Source organism: Chamaea fasciata, unplaced genomic scaffold (genome assembly GCF_029207755.1).
Source record: "Chamaea fasciata isolate MVZ Bird 193981 ecotype frontalis unplaced genomic scaffold, bChaFas1.0.hap1 SCAF_4, whole genome shotgun sequence".
Taxonomy (NCBI): domain Eukaryota; kingdom Metazoa; phylum Chordata; class Aves; order Passeriformes; family Sylviidae; genus Chamaea; species Chamaea fasciata.
This window is the reverse complement of record NW_027094089.1, coordinates 51,270,583-51,290,506: the sequence shown is the minus strand read 5'-3', so window position 1 is coordinate 51,290,506 and position 19,924 is coordinate 51,270,583. Positions and strand designations below refer to the sequence as shown.

The 19,924-nt window shown below is 41.8% G+C and overlaps 1 protein-coding gene across 3 annotated transcripts; it reads right to left on the bottom strand.

Moving 5' to 3' along the window:
* Positions 1-4,149: 4,149 nt before the first annotated feature.
* On the bottom strand, positions 4,150-18,115 carry CLTA (clathrin light chain A). 3 transcript variants are annotated; one of them, XM_066181533.1, is made up of 7 exons: positions 17,860-18,115; positions 11,753-11,790; positions 9,742-9,859; positions 8,295-8,406; positions 6,845-6,898; positions 5,637-5,672; positions 4,150-4,592 (listed from the first exon to the last, which is right to left on the bottom strand). In XM_066181533.1, the coding sequence occupies exons 1-7, from the start codon at positions 18,068-18,070 to the stop codon at positions 4,421-4,423; spliced, it is 741 nt and encodes a 246-aa protein (XP_066037630.1). In that variant the 5' UTR covers positions 18,071-18,115; the 3' UTR covers positions 4,150-4,420. The 3 variants fall into 3 exon arrangements, with proteins under 3 accessions (XP_066037630.1, XP_066037631.1, XP_066037632.1); XM_066181534.1 differs by lacking the exon at positions 5,637-5,672 and having other exon boundaries at positions 17,860-18,114; XM_066181535.1 differs by lacking the exons at positions 5,637-5,672; positions 6,845-6,898 and having other exon boundaries at positions 17,860-18,110.
* Positions 18,116-19,924: the final 1,809 nt, after the last annotated feature.

Below are 19,924 nucleotides of genomic sequence, written 5' to 3'. Positions count from 1 at the left end.
TATCTGCAGTAATGTGCTTCCTTGATGCTGGCCCAGTGTCCTTTAGAGTAGTCTGTACCATGAAGATCATGGACTCCAGTGAGGGCAAACCAACCTTTATATCCAGTACTGGGAAAAACGTAGACACAAAATCCCTTTCCTGAGCAGTTACAAGTATTTCAGAGCCTAAAGCAGCAGGGCATTCTCATTGCCTGCACTGGCAGCACCTGCTTGTATTGCCTGTTGTGTCTTGCTAGGTTTTGCAGTGTCTGGGGTAAGTGCATGTGGTATCCTAACTGTGGAAGCCTGGGCAGGAATGCCACCCTCCAGCCCTCCCAGCAGGACTACGTGTGACATCAACAGTTTGGGCAGGACAAGTCCCCTCATGAACTTGGATGCTTATAATCGGCATTACATGAACAAGAGGCAGCAGCAGAGTGCCAAAAGGTTGGAAAGTGAACTAAAACTGGAGTTCTTAGTTCTGTAACTTTAAATTGAAGTAACCAGTAAAAGACCAAGTTCCTATACCTTGTAGCTTCCTGCAGCTGGTGGAAAAAGATTGCTTTGTCCACAACAGTTCTACATTACCATAGAAACCCAAAGAACCATGACGTGGGATGATGAGGAGACCAGCTCAGTTTTGATAGCTGTCTTTTTACAGATCATTGCTGATGCTTTGCAAACCACATAGCTAATCCATACAGAATAAAGGTTTAGAATTTCTTTTTGGTCTCCTGACCATCAAGTTTAGTTACTCAGTATTGAATCTTTGATCTGCCACCCAGATACTTGGAAATAACAAATTCATTAGTTTTCTAGTGGTCTTGAAGCACTGTCCTCCCTCCATTTAATTGTAACAAAATTGTCAAAAACTTGCATGTATTACCAGCTGAGGCAATGGTAATTTTGTATTACAAAAACACAACACAGAGTAAGGTGCAGACAGAATTTATACTTGGATTCAGTGAAAGCTGATTACTGTGTCCCTTTCAAATGCCATGGAGACATCACAGGCATTTAGTAAGTTTAAAACACCTGGGCTGTACATCCCTTGGACCATTCCAGATAATTACATTTGGATTAGAATTAGTGCCATAGCACAAGGTTCTGTAGAGGAAACATGATTGCCTGCATGACAAGTATTGCTGAAGGAATCCTCTTGGCAAAGACTATAGACACCTGTGTTTGTCCATTCTGAAATACAAGCCAGTAATGTGTATGTTTCCCTCTTAACTGGTTGCTCAGAAAAAAACATCAGCAAGAAACAGATAAGCCACACTATGTTCTTTATGGCTGCTTAAAACTTAACCATATTCCACAGGCTCAGAGGATGAATGCACAGTGCTGTTGTTTTCAGGCCCCCTGCTTCCTAATGAACCCATGACCTCTCCATCCCCCTTCTTTACAAATGCCCATTGTAATTTCAGACTGCCTGGCTGCTGGCTGCCACCTGATCAGAAGCTAAACAAAGCAAGTTCTATACCAGCAAGAGTCCACAGCGTCTTTCTCAATACTGCATGAGATCTTCATGTGCATGCAGCTGGGATTATTTTTGAAGGATAGGAAGCGTCCAGGTTTTTTTCCAGATTCCACTGCAAAAATAAGCAGCAACAGTGGGAAGTTAAAGACAGTCAACAGGATTGAGCATGCACAGCAGGCCAGCGGTAGCACAACACTGTCACATGAAGTTACAAACAAAGTGACAGATGCTGACCTCTGAAAAAAACAAGTCAATGTTAGACAAGAGAATTGATTTGCCTAAATAAACCTAAGAATTCTTTTTCTCTGTCACAAGGTCTAAGTATCTAAAGTAATTATCACACAGAAAATGTCCTGATTCCAGGAGTGCTGCATTTGGTTCTCAGCTCCCCCCATACACAAAAAACATAAGCACACCAGAGTAAGTTCAACGAAGAGCCACAAAGATTATAAAGCAATTACAGCATTTCTCCTGTGAGGAAGGGCTGAGAGCTGGAACTGTTCAACCTGAAAATGAGAAGGCTTAGGGGAATCTAATCAATTTATAGAAATACCTGAAGTGAGAGTGCAAAGATGGGGGCCAGGCTCTTTTCATTCATGCCATGACAGGAGATACTGGGCACAGACTGAAACACAGGAGGCTTCATCTGCACATCAGAAAACACTTCTTTACTGTACAGGTATCCAAGCACTGGCAGATGTTGCCTAGAGAAGTAGTGGAATTTCACTTCTTGAAGATCTTCAGAAGCTGTCTGGATATGGTCATGGGGGACAGCCTCGACGTGGTTCAGCTTCAGCAGAGGAGTTGAACCACATGACTTCCAGAGGTCCCTTCCAACCACAGCCAGTCTATGATTTTATGACAACACTGATAAAGGAGACAGTGAGCTAGCATACTTGAATGTAAAATTAAGGCAGAAAAGTTAACCTGCAAAATCTCTGCATCAGTTAGTGGAGGTGATCAGAACCCACAGAGCTGCATTTTAAGTGTTCCAGCAGGATGAAATATGTAAAAAATCTGCAAACACATTCTTACACTCTACAAACCCAACATATAAAATACTGTTTTAACTTCTGTAACATTGCTTTGGCCTTGACTTCGAGTCTTTGCTCATTTTCTTGGATTGCAGCTCTAAGCCACATCCATAGCCAAATAAAATATTCTGTAAAATAGGAAAATGTGATCAATAAGTACCATAATTCAGTGTAAACCCCTCTAATTTGATCTTTCCAATTCTCCTAAATTCATATTAACACTTTAGAGACTGTATATTTAATGCAGTGGATTTTTCGTTATTAAATTATCAGTTCATTTTGAATGCCTTTATTTTCAGAGCTTTTGAGTGTGCAGCAAAAAGGAAATTTTCAGTCAAGGCAAATGCATAACTAGTCTACAATGAGTAGACTAGTTATGCATTTGCCTTGACTGAATAACAATAACTAGGCTACCAATGAGTATCAGTATTCTGTGAACTTGCTCTGTGCTTCAGTCCTGTTGGACTCACCTGCCATACCCTTGTGCAGTTCAGAAGATACCTTCTTGCCTTAATCTTCCATGAAATCAAGCTTTCAGACCTGTGATCTACTGTCACTCTCATCACCACCCATCAGCAGTGTGTGAATACACTTGCAAACATGACAGTAGCTCCAGTCATTACAGACAACAGTAAAGAACAGCTTAACTACTGCAGCCCAACTGGAAGCCATTTATTCACTACCTTACCCAGCAAAGGGACACAGCTGCTAGTAAAACAGCTGCTATGCAGTAACATCCTGAGCCTTGGTACATTGTAGTCTGCATCTGCAACCTCTTTTAAACTTCCTGGACTAATCTTCCAGCTTGTAGATAAAAGCTATTAAAGCAATTACACTACACAGTAGTTAAGATACTGTGTCTTTGATAAACATGGTGAAATAATGTAGGAGACTGAAGAGATTAGTTTTAGAAAACAGCTAAAGGAAGATTTAACACAGCAAGGCTAGAATACAGCTCTTGTGACTGCTGGGTGAGCCAAGGAAGCAGAACAGAGATTTTCTAGATAATTTTGTTTCAGATTCAACCACCTTGGCAGACAGAGCTCCAACCTAGAGATGAACAGCAGTAAGAGCAAGTCTTCCCTTCTCTTGCTCTCCAACTCTCCAGTTCACCACCCTAGTCATGAAATGTCTGCAAAGGTCAGTGAGGACAAGAACACAGTTCAAAAACATCCAAGATCTCTACACCACAGATCTTTGCACATGAAGACAGCATTGAGAACCTAGCAGAACAGAATAAGCAGTAGAATATCAAAGGTCTTAACTGCTCAGTGCCCTCGCCTATATGTTGAACCTGAGATTCGCAGCCAGAGCGACAGCAGAAAACTAACAGAACTACTTACCTGCAGAAGGCAGTGTCCACAGTCCCACTGGAAGCAAGAAAAGCCCCTTAACAAGCCTGCTGTTTTAGTTTTCTTGAGCTGCTATCTAGTGTGATAAGGGAGAAGTTTTTAAACTAAAGCTCTCAAAGGCTTTAAGAAAGCTTACTGAAACAAGCAGGACAACCTTGCAGAGACCAGAAGCACTGCTGGCTGGACATTCACCAGTAAGGTGAAATCAGTATCAATCAAGAAAAATGTTTACTTACACTTAATTCAAACACCCTCTGTCAAAAGCAATCAGGAGACCTTCTCAATTCATCCAAAGTCAACACACTTTGCTGTTTAACAGATCTTTAATATCAGTAATGTGGGAAGTGACACCTCAGTGCACAGCAGCACAGAGACTACAGTTTTGAAGGTTCTCCCATTTCAGACACAGAAAGGAAACATCAGGAAGAACATGCAATCAAACAATGATCAGCTCTAGATACATCATGATGTGGTCCAAAAAACCACATTGAAACAATTAATCAAATTACTGCAAACATAGCTTCTCTGAGTAAGGTTAAAGTATTGCATTTGTAGTGTTTCCGTCGAGCTTTGCTTCAGCGAACCAGTGGAGCCTGCTTGAGCGAGATGAGGACTGAACGCATGCGGGACACATCTTTTGCCTGCTTACTAGACTTGGGATTAAAGTCACAGAGCTGAGCCACACGTTCCCACTCAGTGCCCGGAAAAACTTCTTCTGCATCATTCACAAAGGCTTCTTCAGCTGCCCTAAAAGCAATGCAAAGCACCTTGTGTTAATGCCCAGCATATAAGGCACTCCTTCCCTCTTACAGGATGCAGTTTCTTTCAGCATGTTTCAAAAGAGATGTGACCTGACAGCTGCTTGTGGACATTATGGCCACATAAGCTCCCACTGCCCCAATCCTGGAGATGAAAGTAGATTGCAATAGTATGCTATGCACAAGCAGTGCAGAGGATTGCAGAGGATTGTGTAAAATGTTGGAATACAGGTGTTTGGTTTTAAGAATAGTTACTGAGTCTTTGCCGAAGGAGTCACCACACCAGCTTCCAGAAAGTAAGGTACTTCTATGTAGGCATTTTATTTATGGAGAAATGCCCAGGTCTTAACTAGTTAAGCCTCTGCCACTTGATGGCTTATACTGGAGATTTGCCAACTGGAAATTTACAACTGCCTGCAAGCATGTCTTAAACAAATTCCATTTGAGGATTTAAATCAGCCCCAAGGCCTACAGGCCATCAGCAAACTATCTGCTGATGATTCCCAATGCTGTACTGAAGCAGCATGAATCGTAAGGAATTTAAGTCATGAATCCCACGCTTGTGAGCGCAATAGACTAAAGCATATCTTGGCAGAGGAGATGACTTGTTTGAGGTCATCTCACAGAACAAACATTTCCCCTGCTCTCACCCTAAGGAGACTCTAAGGAGGCTTTGTACATTAAGTACTGGATAGTGCCAGTGGCTTCCCAGCTGTATTATTTCGCCTTTTCTATGCTGCCAATAGCATTGCTTCAATGCAGGGATAACACTCCAGCATGTAGTTTACATGAACTGTGGGGCCCTGGTAGCTGCCTGAGTGCAGAAGCAGTAAGCATCAAGAGATCAAACCAAATCCATCTACTCCAACAAGCAGTACAGAGAAAGCAGTGAAAATGACTCTCCCATGAGGGTTCAGCACTATTCACAGGGATGATAAGGTTACAGACACCACTGAAGACAAGGATCACTACAACACTGCTACTTAATGTGACATGACACTTTTAAGGGGCAGTGAAGGTTTTTTTACTTAACTGTTCTAGGCTGTAGCAAGGATGATTTATGTTAGTGCTTAAAGGTGAAGAGAAAAAAAGAAACAAGGAGAGAAAGTTTAAGTCAGATATAGAAAATGAGAATGAGTCTAATGCAGATGATTAGCTGGCTGAACATGCAGTAGGTAGCTTAGCCTACATTCAGGAAACAGGCAGCCAGTTTTATTAGGCAGCACTTACACTGCACATTTGCATTGTACATATGAAAATAAGGGTTTTATTGAAAAAAAATCTAACAAAACCAACTCCAGGAGATTTCAGAAAAGTTAAACACCACCTGTAAATCCATCATTTCACAAGTCTTGGTTTATATCCACCTACAGTTAGCTGTGAATTTCACACCAAACCTTCAATATTAATGCACTCAAAGCCACAACATGGCTCACCAGTACACCTTCTAAAGGTGTCACCTTAGAATCTGTGGCATGTCCATCTTTCAATTCGAGTCTACAAATTAAGGGAAGAAATTAAAATACATGAACAAGCCAATGAACATTGCAATCCTTCTATCCCTCAGAAACTAGCATACTCACTGGGGCTTTAAAGTCTGAGCTCTGTTTTCACTGTCCTATTGGGCTGGCAGAACATTGACACTGCTCCAAAATGTCTTCCCAGCAGTTTACACTGATTTCCAAATAACACCTTCTTGTACTTTCCATTTGTTCTCTAACAGCCTCCTATTTCTATATGCACGCATATTTTCTATCCTGATTTATGTCAGGCAATTCATTTCTACCTTCCTTGGCTTGTGAACTTTTATGTGCAAGAATTGCTTGAATATTTTTCTGATATGTAGGCAAACCAGGTGGTCACTGCCTATTACAGAATTAAACATTGCTTCCCTGTGGAAGGACTAAATACAGCAGCCATGTAAAACTGCAGGCACTAACCCACACCCCCAGCAAAGCATCTTGCTAAGCAACGTTCACTGGCCTGGAAACAACTATAAACCCTGAGGTCTAAAGACTACTGAAGTCATTACTGAAATTCCAGTGGTTGTACACTATGTGACTTAATCTGAAAGTGATAGGCTTTGTGCACTGCATACAGGAGAACTATACTTAGTACCGCAGACCAGAAGTGGTCCAAAAAGTAAATATTCAGAAGGCACCTTCAGACATTCAGCACTATTTCTGATCCTGCTTATTATCGTGTTGACAAGCAAACAGAATTGGCAGTTAGGCAACATACACATAACCAATCACGTCAGCGAAGGGTTGTTTGTAGAAAGCTTCATCTGCCACCCTAGGTAGCAAGTAGTCCAACAGGCAGGCAAGCAGGCAGGAGAAAAGAGATAAGGATGAGAAGTACAGAACACAGCTGGAGGCAGTTCTAACAAGCACATTAACCTTGCATCACCTAGACTTACTGTTACAGGAAAGCAGTTACCACATGGAATGTAGCAATTAAACCACTGGTCAGAGGGGCAACACACAAATTCTGCTACATCCTAGAAGTCCGGACCACCTAGTTGAGGACTAGGGCCCCAGTGCTAGCATTAGACTACTCCCAGAGGGTAGAAACTACCATGAGGCAAGAGATCTCACCAGGGTGATGAGAATGCCAAACACTTCTGTGCAACACCTGTTTAATGAGTCCTGCTCCAGACTCTACATCCTGCACTCAAACACTGGCCATAATAAAGCTATGAGGGTATCACGAGCTCTGGCCACCAGCTAGAACAGTACTAATCCTGTTTCCCTTTCTCGGCCCAACCAAAAGGTAGTGAATTCCTCAGTAAATGGAAGTGGCAAATTCATCATTCTAAAGGCAGTGTAGGCCTCCTTTCTTCCTTTAGAAAGAAAAGTAGCCTACCTAGAACTTTACTTAATAAAGACAAACCTGATGGCCATTTTGATAAGAAAAGTGGTATTTCAAAAAAACAAATGAACAAAAAAAACAACAACAAAATGAACAAAACAGCAGTTCATCTTGTACCCTGTGAGTTCCCAAAATATAATGAAGTCCTGATGATTACCTGGACAGAATGAAGTAGAGATTTAGAGGCATTAAGTGAGTTCTATCACGTTTACCTTCATGAAGTTTGAAGTCAAAATTCCACAGAGAACTTCTAAGAAAGTATAAGAGCTTACTTTCCAGCAACCAAGACATCACTTTCTGCCACAGGACCAATAATTAGACAATTCAAACCACTACAGACACAGTCAGCATTTAGTTTCTCACTAGTAGAACTGAGTCACGTTATTTCTGAACTGCTCCCAAAAAGAGCAGCAAAAGGTATTAAGACATTTCATGAAACGACCTGTAGCAGAGATTAACTGGAATGCCACTTCCATATGTTCCAAAGTAAGCAAGTAAGAAAGCTAGTCTCAGAGTAGGTAATTGCAGACACTGAAGGCCTGTGCAGCGGGGAGCATGACAACAGAGTAAAATATTTTCTGGCCATGTTTGAGCCTCATGTCCTAACAAATCTTTAGTAATACTTGATTAACATCTTAATACTTCCTGGACATTTAATCTAGACTATTTAAGAAAATTTAAAAAGATACGTAGCAGGAGCGTTTACTTTAATGATCTGAAGAACTATTGCCTTAGGACATACAAGAAGTATTCTAACCTCCCTCCCCAGTTATTTTCATAACTAGAACCATAACTCTTCTGATGGCTGGAGAAACATTACCTGTTACTGGCTTTTGTTTTCTCGAGCTTTTCATCTTGCCTTGCATACCACTCTTCCAACTCTTTTATTGCCTTCTCTTTCCATTCTGCTTCCTGCTTTCGTGAGTTTGCATCTGAAGATTTAAGAATTGCTTTATCAGTCATGTTTGTATCCAAATGCATCTTCCAAACATTTCAACTGATGGTTCAAGATGCGCTCTAGTGCAGGCAGTTGCCTCATCAACTCAGGTAAGGGTTACGAGATTTCCTGATTTAGGCTATGAGAACTCTATATATTATGAATATCCAAAGGATTAGCTAAACAGAATTCCTGTGCTGTGTAACTGGGACAGTCCACTTCACTTTAGGATAGGCATTTTGCAGAGTAGTTCAGATTCAGTAAATCTGTTGGTCTGCAAACCGCTCAAACCAGAAACAGTCACCTTGTAATGCCAGTGCAGGAACAAGGCTTAGCAAAGCCTCTATGCTTAGATGAAGCACTGGCACTCCACTTACTTTTACACACAGCCTGCAGTTCAGCTACTGTAACTAGCCCAAAAGAGGAGTAAAAGGGTCAGCTCTACCAAGAATTACATTTTACAGAAGGTTCTGACCTAACAATTTCAAAAAAAGGCTCCTCCACCATGTAAGTGGGAAGCACACCTGTTTGTAGTCTCTTAGATGCTGCACATGGGTCGGTACCACTGCATTTGATCGCTGTAATTAGTTTAGTTAATAATCCATTACTTTCTTAATTTAGTTGTTAGAGTAAGATCCATGTGACAACAGATGGCCTCAGCAATTACAAAATGAGTTAGCTTTATCCTTTGAAAAAAACTACTAATGCCTGCAGTATTTATTCTCTTCTTTTTAACTTACAAAAGCTGTTCATTGTCTGTCAGCTCATCTATAAGTTAAGGTTCAGAGAGTCACTTGCTTGCTGACTCCCACACCAGTATTAAGTCTGCTTACTAGACAGCTTGCTCCTTGAACTCAGGAAGCATGTTAAGACTCCAAAGAGGCAGTGCCATGGTTCAGAATTCTACTGCTTAAGGATCATAGAACAGCTTGAGTTGGAAGAGGCCTTAAAGATCACCTAGTTCCACCTCCTCTGCCATGGGCAGGGACATCTTCCATTAGACCAGACAGCTCAAAGCCTATGCAACCTGGGATGGGGCATTCACAGCTTCTCTGGGCAACCTGTGCCAGTGCCTCACCACCCTCACCGTATTTTTTTTTTTCCTAATGGCTAATCCCATCTACCCTCTTTCTGTTTAAAGCCATTACTCCTTGTAAACTACACACCCTTGTAAAAATTCCCTCTCCAGTTCTTCTGTAGATCCCCTTTACGTACTGGAAGGCTGCTCTAAGGTCACTCCAGAGCCTTTTTTTCTCCAAGTGGAACAACCCTAACTCTCTCAGCCTGAGAGAAGCTGACATTTAAGTGACTCAATAAATACCATGCTTACCAAGTTGCTCTAGGCGCTCCTTTTGCTCCTCTCTCCACTTACGAATACTTTCTGGTTCTGATTGCAGTCGATCTACTTGGGATATGGCAGCATAGCAGTCTGTGGGACCATTACTCTCCTTGGAAGAAAGAAACAGTAAAATCATTTGTGCATAACAAACAAATATTCCAGATAACTGTCTGCCAGCTATATAAAATTAGACTCTATCTGAACTGAGCTAATAACACATTCATTTGACGTTATAACACATTTTCACCATTAAAAACATCTTGCTACAAATTACAACAGAATTGAAGGAAATTAACACAGGACTCCCTCCAGAAATCAAGGATAAAAATAAAAATTCAAGACAACTGGAAATATAAGTGCCACAAACACTTAGAGCCAGAGCACTAAGCCTGCAGAATGCAGAAGACAATGCCTAGCACCTCAATATACAGTTGTAGGCCAGATACTCTCTGAGCTCATCTCACCTTAAATATTTGCTGTGAAAGTAATTTTCTTTATGGTTTTGTGCACAGGAGCATAAAACATTCTTTGCAGCTTATTTGTCTACTTCAGGAGACATTTGCATGTCACATTACAAAATCTGGATTGCTGTATGCAGCTTATAACACAAGAAGCATTTCTATATTTAATTATCAGAACAGTGAGAGTACTAGCATCCTTTTTTACAATGTAACATCTCAAAGACTTGAAATGAATAGGGCTAACATTAATACACCAGATTTACAAAGCTAATGAATATTTTGGTATTTGCTACAGAAGATACTCTAACAACTTGTATTGATGTATCCTATCCCTAACAGAGCTAAGAAATACCACTCCTAAGAGTACCAGGTCGATTGCAGCCAGATTTGGCTGTGCCTTGCCCCTCCCTGGACCTCCTCTAGCCCTCAATGCAGGAATAATGCAAAGAGAAGACACTAGGCTGGTGCAACAACACGAGGCTTCACATTTCATCCAAAGCAAAATAAACTGGCCAGCTGCAGGGCCAGCTAGTTACAGGTAGCTAAAATGTAAGTTATGTTTAGCCCGTTCAGTCTCTTCTCTGTCAATCAAAGCAACCGATCTCTTAGAATTCCAAACACAAAATCAAGGTATCTAAAGGGAGCAATCTACCTTCTGTTGCACAAGGAAGTGCAAAGGGCCTGTAAAATACAAGTTATCCCATCAATCTCACAGTAATGCTGAGGATGTAAGAATATCAGCAGTAGTGATATTTTATGTTTCCACACAAGTCTGTGTCTCCACAAAGCTCAGCATTCACTGAAAACTCTTAAGGAGAAGTACATCACTCGTATGTTGCTTCCTTCCCAAGCTTTCATTTAATCAGGGCTAATGAGCCAACTGCGACGCCAGGCAATGACCATGCCTTGGACAAACTGGTGTGAAATTCAGTTACAACAACAAAGTGATTGCCTTAGCATGCCTCATTCCTCCCTGACACCAACAAAGCACGTATCTCTTCCTTGTGTGATTACCATGGCTGTCTAACGTGCTTTCATACTCCGATTTAGCTTTCTAGCCATCAGCTTAATTTTTGCACCTTCATGTCACTAGGAAATGTAAAATGTTTTCAGTCCATTCCTTGTAAGAGCATCTTGATAAGACAACCAGGATGCATTAATCATCTTCAAAGAGCAAGCAAATCTGAAAACTCTGCTTTAAACTACTTAATCAGAGCACACTTTCAGCTTAGCAGCCAGTACAAGGCAATGTAAAGTCATATTACAGAGCCCATCTGTGGGCTGTTTTACAGTGCTTATGTACTGTTAAGTCACGTTTCAAAATGAACTGCTGCTTTAAGTTGCCTCTAACTTCAGAGGACGGGCATAATTAAGAACATTCACAACTTTATGAAATTAGCTACCAGAACAGAAGACCCTCCTCAGATATGAGACTAAATTACTTTAAAGACGAGAAATAGGAAGAATTAGTCTACATTAAGGTAAAGTTCTCAGAATAGAATAGAATAGCACATTCTAAGTACAGAATACTTCTATCTTACCTGATAGACATCCCCGTTAACCACTCCATCAACGGCATCTGTAAAGAGGTGACTTGTTTAGTCATTTGAGAAAATACAGAACAGCCAGATTTACTGATTTCTGTAACTTGCATGGAAAGCTTTACTGGAGTATGTAATGTGGGAGTTGTGAAAGTGAATGTTACTTGATGCCCTGCAGGGACACTTCCTCCTCCCTGCACTTTTATGGACAGGCATGAAAAACCAAGTGAGCCACCATTCTGCAGAACCAGAAATACAAGGTCATTTCTTCATCATGAGGTCCGGCTTCTAACAACATAAACAGCAGAGCTGATACTGCTGAGAAGCAGCTACAGACTGCATTCTAAAGCTACTCCCACCCTGTCCTCCCTCTCTTAGAAGCTGACTACTATACAACTGTTCTGAAGTTAAGAAGGATGACTACTACTTTTTTAGTGTCTGCCTGGAAGATTAACAATCCTGCAGCCAACAACTGGCAATTCTTATCCTAGTGTTGTTACCTCCTAATTAGCTCAAAAGATACAGCTAACATTCCTAGCAAAGTCACCTTTCTGCTACCATCTGTGACAGCATGCTTGATAGCTTCCCACTTCAGCTGCAGCATTATTATCTCTGAAGTGACAATGACAATAGAGCCTCAGGAAGGGGCTCAGGTACAAATCTTTGCCACGGAACCCTAAAATATCATCTTTAAAACACAGCCATAAGGAGTATATGCCAGTTGTGGGGCAAACTTTATAAAGTTTTTGAAATTACTTAAATCTCTGGACTATACAAAATATACCAAGATTTTCAAGAACAGCTAAATTCAGCAGGGCATCTCTCTGGAGCAGCACCATGTAACATCTGTCCGCGTGTTATACCAAGTAGCCATGTTACTCATGCCACCATGGATGAATCTATCACACAGAAGTGTTTCAACCATAATAAACTCCTCAGTGAAAGAAGTGAATATATCAAACAGTAAGCAGAAAAACCATTTTGCACCACCTTCATAAAGACAGATTGCTGACTGACCTAAAACTAACTGAGTTATGCTGCTGTATCCTCTTGTTTGTGGCTAGGTATGCATCACTTTCATAGTACTAGGCAATGGCACACAGGCAGTTCTTCACACTCCTTTATCAGGGAACTAGGGAAGTGTTTCAAGTCTTTATTTCTGAGCCCTGAAGTGCAATCATCAACTGTGTTATGTAGAGGACTGTAAATTCATCAGTTCAAGAACAGCACATTGGAGGATACTAGTTCACAAGAACATAGTTACTAACTTTTGCAGGGGAAGACTCAAATTAAGAAAAACACAGCTTTTCAGTTATGAGAAACTGATATTTTATAACTAGACTCCCATAATTGAGACGTGGTTGCTACTTTGTCAGATTCCTACTGGTCTGCAAGTACAGGAGGCCTTTACAGAGACTGAAGTCACCAGCTATGCGAGAGGGCTCATAAACCTTGAGGATGCTTCCAAGAACAGCGATAATATGTCTAAGTTTCCTTGTCACACCGAAAAACATTCATTATGGTCTTCACTGCACAGGCTGGTAGTCTGCTCACGTAAAAGGAAAAACATCATTGCTTAAGGCTACACCTGAGATGAAGCACACAGGTTTGTCTAAAGGCCATTTCTGTTCTGCACAGAAACAGACACTAACAGACATTGAACTGTGTTTAGAGAGGGCACTCAGGTCAGAAGCATTAGCAATATTAGAACAAATTTCCCATCTGTTCTGAGCTCCCTAGAACTTGCAATTAAGCTGCAGAGTCAGCATGCTGACTGAGCACATCACAAGCAGAAGAGGAAACAGAACTGTACCAGCATGCTGTCATATGCCAATACAAGTGTGCTAACTGGAACAAGACCAATAGTCAAACATTCCTTCACTTCAGCTCTCCAGTCTTCGTGCTTGTATAATTAAGTATGAAGTATAGAAAAACTACCTGTTTGCCAGCCTTCCTATCAGTAATCCATGCCAGTTGTGTATCAGATTTTTATGTTCACAGAAACACGCAATTTCATAAGCTTCCCAGAGAAAAAGCCTAAATACTGGTAGTACCATCATATCATTTTCAGCAGTCATGAACAATGAGACCCCTCTACTGGTCTCAGAGTCCATCCAATTCTATCACAGTATTGTATCTCCTGAAGTTAAAATCCACATATTTAGAACCATCTCAGTTAGTAATGATCCATACTCCTTGTTGTTTACTTTTGAACTTAAGATAAGCTCTTATTTTTAAGGGCACTGTTGAAATGAACATGCACATACATCTACAGTTCTGTGACACATGCTGCCAATATGGTAATAATGAACTTTCATACAGCAACACAGATACCTTTTAGAGTCTGGAAGAATCTGGAGAGGATAACTCATACCAGCTGCCTTGCATTTACAGGAGATACAACACCCAAGCTTGCCAGAAATAGAAAGCTACCTTCAATGCCCTCCACATTTACTACAGCTTACAAAAGAAAAGATTGGGTAGTTTGAAGACAAATACAAAACCCATTTTGTCACTTCAGTCCTAGAAGTCAATATATGCCTCAGAGGTTTATCACAATGATGACCAACTATTCTGAAGGCTATTTACTGGCATTATTACCACTCAGTACCAATTGGCCTAAGCCTCTCTAAAGTCTTATCCTCAATGCAAAAGAGGGCAATTATCAGAAATGTCAGAGGCAGGGCTTTGCAACACATTGAAACATTTTTCTTCTACTCTTTTAAAATAGATATATTTTTAAGGAGTTACCTTCAGCATCTCTTTTAAACAGTAAGGACTCTACCTACTGCTACTTTCAGTGAGCTAGCAGCTCTAGTTAAAGCAACAGAAGAACATAAAGTTTAATATATTCTGACATAAGGTTAAGTAACTTCACCTCTCAAGGCCTAGTTTCCCATCCTTTTCTTTTAGGCACAGTCATGCTTTCCGTTTACCTACCTTTCACCCACGTGATAATAAGAATGAAGAATTTTTTACAAAACTTTTGTTTACATAGTTATGCAAGAACCTGGAGAAGAAATAATTTTTCTAGTCGTAACTCATTCTAGTGCCTGTGTGCAAAATAAAGGCAAGCACCTCAGGAAGAGTGCTTCTTTCTGGTGTTTTAGTTCTAATCTGCTGTGCTATCAAAACCCATTACTTCCCTCATTTTCAATATAATCAATAGGCTAGAACTAAAACACACCTGCAATAATACTGTGCCATAACAGCTTCTGTAATTTTCCAACGTAACAGCCTCTGCAATTTCCACCTCCTGTAAATTCCCACTAGTATTCTCTTGAAAACAAAATTTTAACAAATAGATTTTTCTGTCCTGACTTCATAATAATGCAGCATCACTAACACAAGCTAGACAGATACCATCCCTCTCTTATACCTTTTTCAGTGCTGTCTTATGGGGCTCTGAAGCCTCAGATGCTGATTGCTTAGCAAAACCCAGATGAATGGCTGTTCAAACAATTAAGAAAAAAAACAAGTCACAGACAAGAATTCTTTCTGTCTGTGGTGCTAACAACAGAGACAGGAAGAACCAATTCTTTCCTAAACAATTTTCATGCAAACTGATACTCAGTTCCTGAAAGGCTGTTAAATGAAATACCTAGACAAACTACCAGACACAATTAATTTTCTTAATTGCTAGAGGCTCATGAATGTCTTTTGAAGAAGATGGACCAACATAATTCAGTCAAATACATATAAAACATAAAGAGCATGAAAATGTGAAAGCAATGTTTGAGACCAGTCAGCCTACATTAAACTTGTGTATTTGCATGATTGTGAATAAATATAACTGCCTGTCTTTGAAATTCCCCATAAGAAGCTACTCGACAAACTGCCAGGAGGATTTCGTATAGGCATACAGTATCTAGAAATCACACATTTCCCCTTGAAGTCTCTCTCTTGCTCAGAGAACATAGTAAGTGAATTGATACAACCTCAAGACATACTATTGTCAGAATCTCACTGTACAGACATGGACATTGACTCATGCCTGAAAAAGAAATCGCATAAGACATCACATTACTAATACCCAGGCAACAGCATTGTATTACTTGATTTATACAGTACTCCCTACTTTCTGGAGCTGGGATTATGCTTCCCCTTCCAAGGAAAATAAGATTAGGTTTTTGCAAGCTCAGGCAGCGTGAATGGCATAGCTATTTACATAATGAATGGCCCTATTAGAACAGGCTTGGATCAGTATTCCAGCCCTGATCATGGCAACATGAAATGATGCTGTGTGAGACACACAACAATTAACAGAATTCCCAAAACTGATGCTTTCAACTCATGAAGCTCACTTCTGCCCATGTATTTGTCTAATCATTTACCAAGAGGCTGAAATTGAAAGACTGTTCGTTGATGAGACACTATGATTCTTGAAAGTGTATTTCAAGAAGCTGATGACTGCTTGTCACTATATCTGAAGTTAAGATCTTCAAACTTCAGTTGAGAGCTGCCCAAGTTATTACTTTAGGCCTAGTATTTAGAAAGAACTTATCCACCAGACCTGTAAATTAGGAGTTCAGAAAAGGTTACGGTTAAAAAAAGTAAATCCACAAATCCCTGGTCACGATGCTTAAGGATTTACATAAGAACTTGCATTGTTTCAAGAAATTTGCATTCACCTATTCAATTACAGAAGAGTTTAATGAGCTAACATGCCAGAGACTACAACTGTTTGATATTTATTAAGGTACTGATTAGATGATAAGAAATGTCTAACACAAATGGCAACAGAAGCCATTAAATATCTAACCAGTCTAGAAGTATTGAACAAATCAACTTTTTGATAAGAAAACCCTTTGCAATAGTCATCACTACAGGCATGTAGAGAACATACTCCTCTAGTTGTTCTAGTACATCGTGAGAAAGGTCAATGATAGATTTTTTTTTCACTAACTAAATTAGCTTTCAAACAGCTACTTTAATGTTCCGGAGTCTGTTTGGAACATAAAGCCCATGCAAGGCATGATGTTTGTCTAAGGCTTCTGAAAGTAAGAAGGGAAGTGTCCATTGTGTCTGTTTCTGCGCTATACATAGAATACAGAAGTCAAATTATGTATGATACCAAAACAGGATTGCGTTCTAGTAACAATTATTCTCAAGTTCTTGTACTGGAGCAAGAGAGTCCTCAGTAGACACCATTTTTTTCAGGAGTATGTAATCCATATGTTTTGGACCTTATGAGAGAGCTGACATTAAAGGCACTACTAGCACTAAATAAGTATTGTGAGGTCTCCATTACCCAGTTTATCTAGATGAGCATTATTCACAGAGATACTACAAACCTGCCCCCTCATACATAAGATACGTCAGTAATTTCTGATATCAGGTTGCAAAATAAAGACTTAATTCTAAGATGTTCTGACAGTGAACCGGGGAGTAGTTTCAACTTTGTCGGAAGGAGAGTGGCATCCTACTGCAGTGACAAAGGGATGTAACATGAGAGCAAATATGTCCCTGTGGCCCTGGTGACAAGTAGAAGCAAAGTCTTCTGAGAGTGTCGCAACATCAACCCCTTTCCACTCAGGGTTCAGTTAAAACCTTCCATAAGGAGAAGTGTTATTTTGGGCTGCTTCAGCTATCGTTAGACTAAATGGAAACACACTAACCTATACTTCTCAACACACAGTTCCCACCCTTCTCCAAACGGAGGTTCTGCAGTGTCGGGCTTGGTACATTGAGTACAAAGGTTACCAAGGAATAAAGGCTAAAGGTTTAGCCAAATTAAACATTAGCTTAACTGCTCTTATGCTTTAATACTAAGATCACCCCCGCTGAAGACAGAAACTCAAGTGGCGGATTTATCCAGCTTTCAGAAACCTTCCTTCAGGCAGGCTCCAGGATTAGACGAGATCAGCATCGCTCGTATTAAGATACGGGCACACCTTAGGCATCTTCAGGGCATACAAACTATAACCGAGGGAGCAAGGAGGCAGCTCACCTTGTGGCACAGTGCACCCAGGACGGCCCCGATGCACCCCCGAGGCCCCGCTCGCGGCAGAGTGCCCGGGCGAGGGCCCCACCGGCACCGCCCCGAGGGACAAGGGGAGCGTGACCCTTCACCCCCAGCCCCAACCCGCCGCCCCTGCAGGGCGTACCCACGCCGAGGCCCTCGGGACCCTGCAGCGCCTCGGGTACATCGCCGTTCTCCAGGATGCCGAAGCCCTCGTCGTTCTCTATGCCCGCGATCTCATTCTCCTGCTGCGCCAGAAAAGCGGCGGCGGGATCCTCCTCGCCACCGTCGGACGTCCCGTTCCCGGCCGGCGTCTGCTGCGGCTGCTGGGCACCGAACAGCTCCATGTCGGCCATGGGCGAAGGGCGGGCAGGCAGCTGCGGCTCTGCACCGCGCCTACGCCAGGCAGCAGCGCGGAAGAGGCGGGGCGCCCCGCCTGCGCCAATGAGCGACGAGCACTGCCGGGTCGGTCCAATCAGCGATGGGCCGTGGCGGGGCCTGCGGAACATCAGCCAATCGGCGCCCAGAGGGCAGCGGGGGGGCAGGGTGGAGCACCGCCCCGGTGCCCGGAGGAGCTGGGCGGCGCCAGCGGGGTGCTGCGGCGGGACTGGAGTCACCTCTGCCAGCCTGCCAAAGTACAGGCACTCCGCTGGGACAAGACACGGGTTTGTCGGCAACTTGGAGACAAATTCGAACCCGCAGACTGCGTCCAGAACAGCGGTTCTGTCAAACATCTTTCGTGATATTTGGGTGTCTTCTGTCTGACACAGGAACACGGCAAGTGTCAGGTTTGTAGGGACCACAGTGGGTCATCTGGTTCATCCCAGAGCATTTGGCACAGGATTGTGTCTATATGGTTCTTGAATAAGAACCAAGAAGAGCCTGGCTCCTGCTCTTGACACCCCTGCCTTTAGGTATTTATACACATTAATGAGGTCAAACCAGTATAAATTCAGGAAGCATGTGTTCCGTTGACTGCATGTTGATAAAATGTTCGTTGGAAGGGCAGTGATTTCTGATAAAATTTTTTGAGTTACTTTGATCAGTTCCTGTATCTGGCTTATAACACAGATAGAATCATAAAATTGTAGAACATTAAGGGATTAGAATGGACTAAAAGATCCTCTAGTCCCCACCTCTGCTGCCTTGGGAAGAGAAACCTTCCACTACAGCAGATTGTTCCAGGTCTTATCCATCCTGGCCTTCAACACTGCAGGGGTTGGGACATCCACAGCCTCCCTGGGCAACCTGTTCCAGTGTCTTCCCACCAAAAGACTAAATAATTTCTTCCTAATATCTAATCGAAAATTCCCCCCTTTCAGTTTGTACCCATTACCCCTTGCCCTGTCACTACAGTTGCTGACATTGACTCCCTTTCCAATTTCCCTGTAGTACCCTTCAGTTACTGGGAGGTTGCACAACCTTCTCCAGGATGTGCAGACCCAACTTCTTTAGTCTGTCTTTGCAGGGGACGTGCACCAGTCCTCTTACCAACACTGTGGCATCCTGTGGGCTTACTCCAACACTTCCACGTCTTTCTTATGCTGAGGGCATTGGAACTGTGTGCAGTACTCCAGGTGGGGTCTCATGGGAGCGGAGAGGGGGACAGTCACCTCCTTTGACCTGCTGACCATGCATGTATTTTATTGGCACAGCAGAGAGGGGAGGGGAAAATATTGTAAGAATATGACTTACATACATAAGTCATATTAAATCTGTACTTAAGAAAAGAGAAAATTATGCTGGAAGCCCTCAAGCTGGTGCAGTTGCTGCAAGAGGTACTTGTTTAATCCCACTTACATATTGCCAATAAGTCTGTGTGTACATTTCATGAGATATTAGAGGTAATGCTATCCAGGCTTATGTTATAGTCTCAAACAAGGATTCAGACGTATTTCAGAAGGAGGCCAAATTCAGAGAAAAATCTAACTCTTGAAACACAGTTGTTTCCCATGTGAATTTAATGGGTGAGATAAACCACATGCTGAGTTATATGTTTCCCCCCATCAGTATCATTTGCTAGAGAAAAAAGCACAAGTAAACTCCTGTACTATGACAGAGAGCTTCCTTCACCTCATTTAGTTGAATAAAACGTGCCTACTTTCTCCTATGAAAACTCAGAATCTGGTGTGGCAAGAGGCTAGACTTTGCTATATTTTGTCTCTCATAGAAACACAGCAAGGTTATTTATTTTATCTCCAGCTGCCATG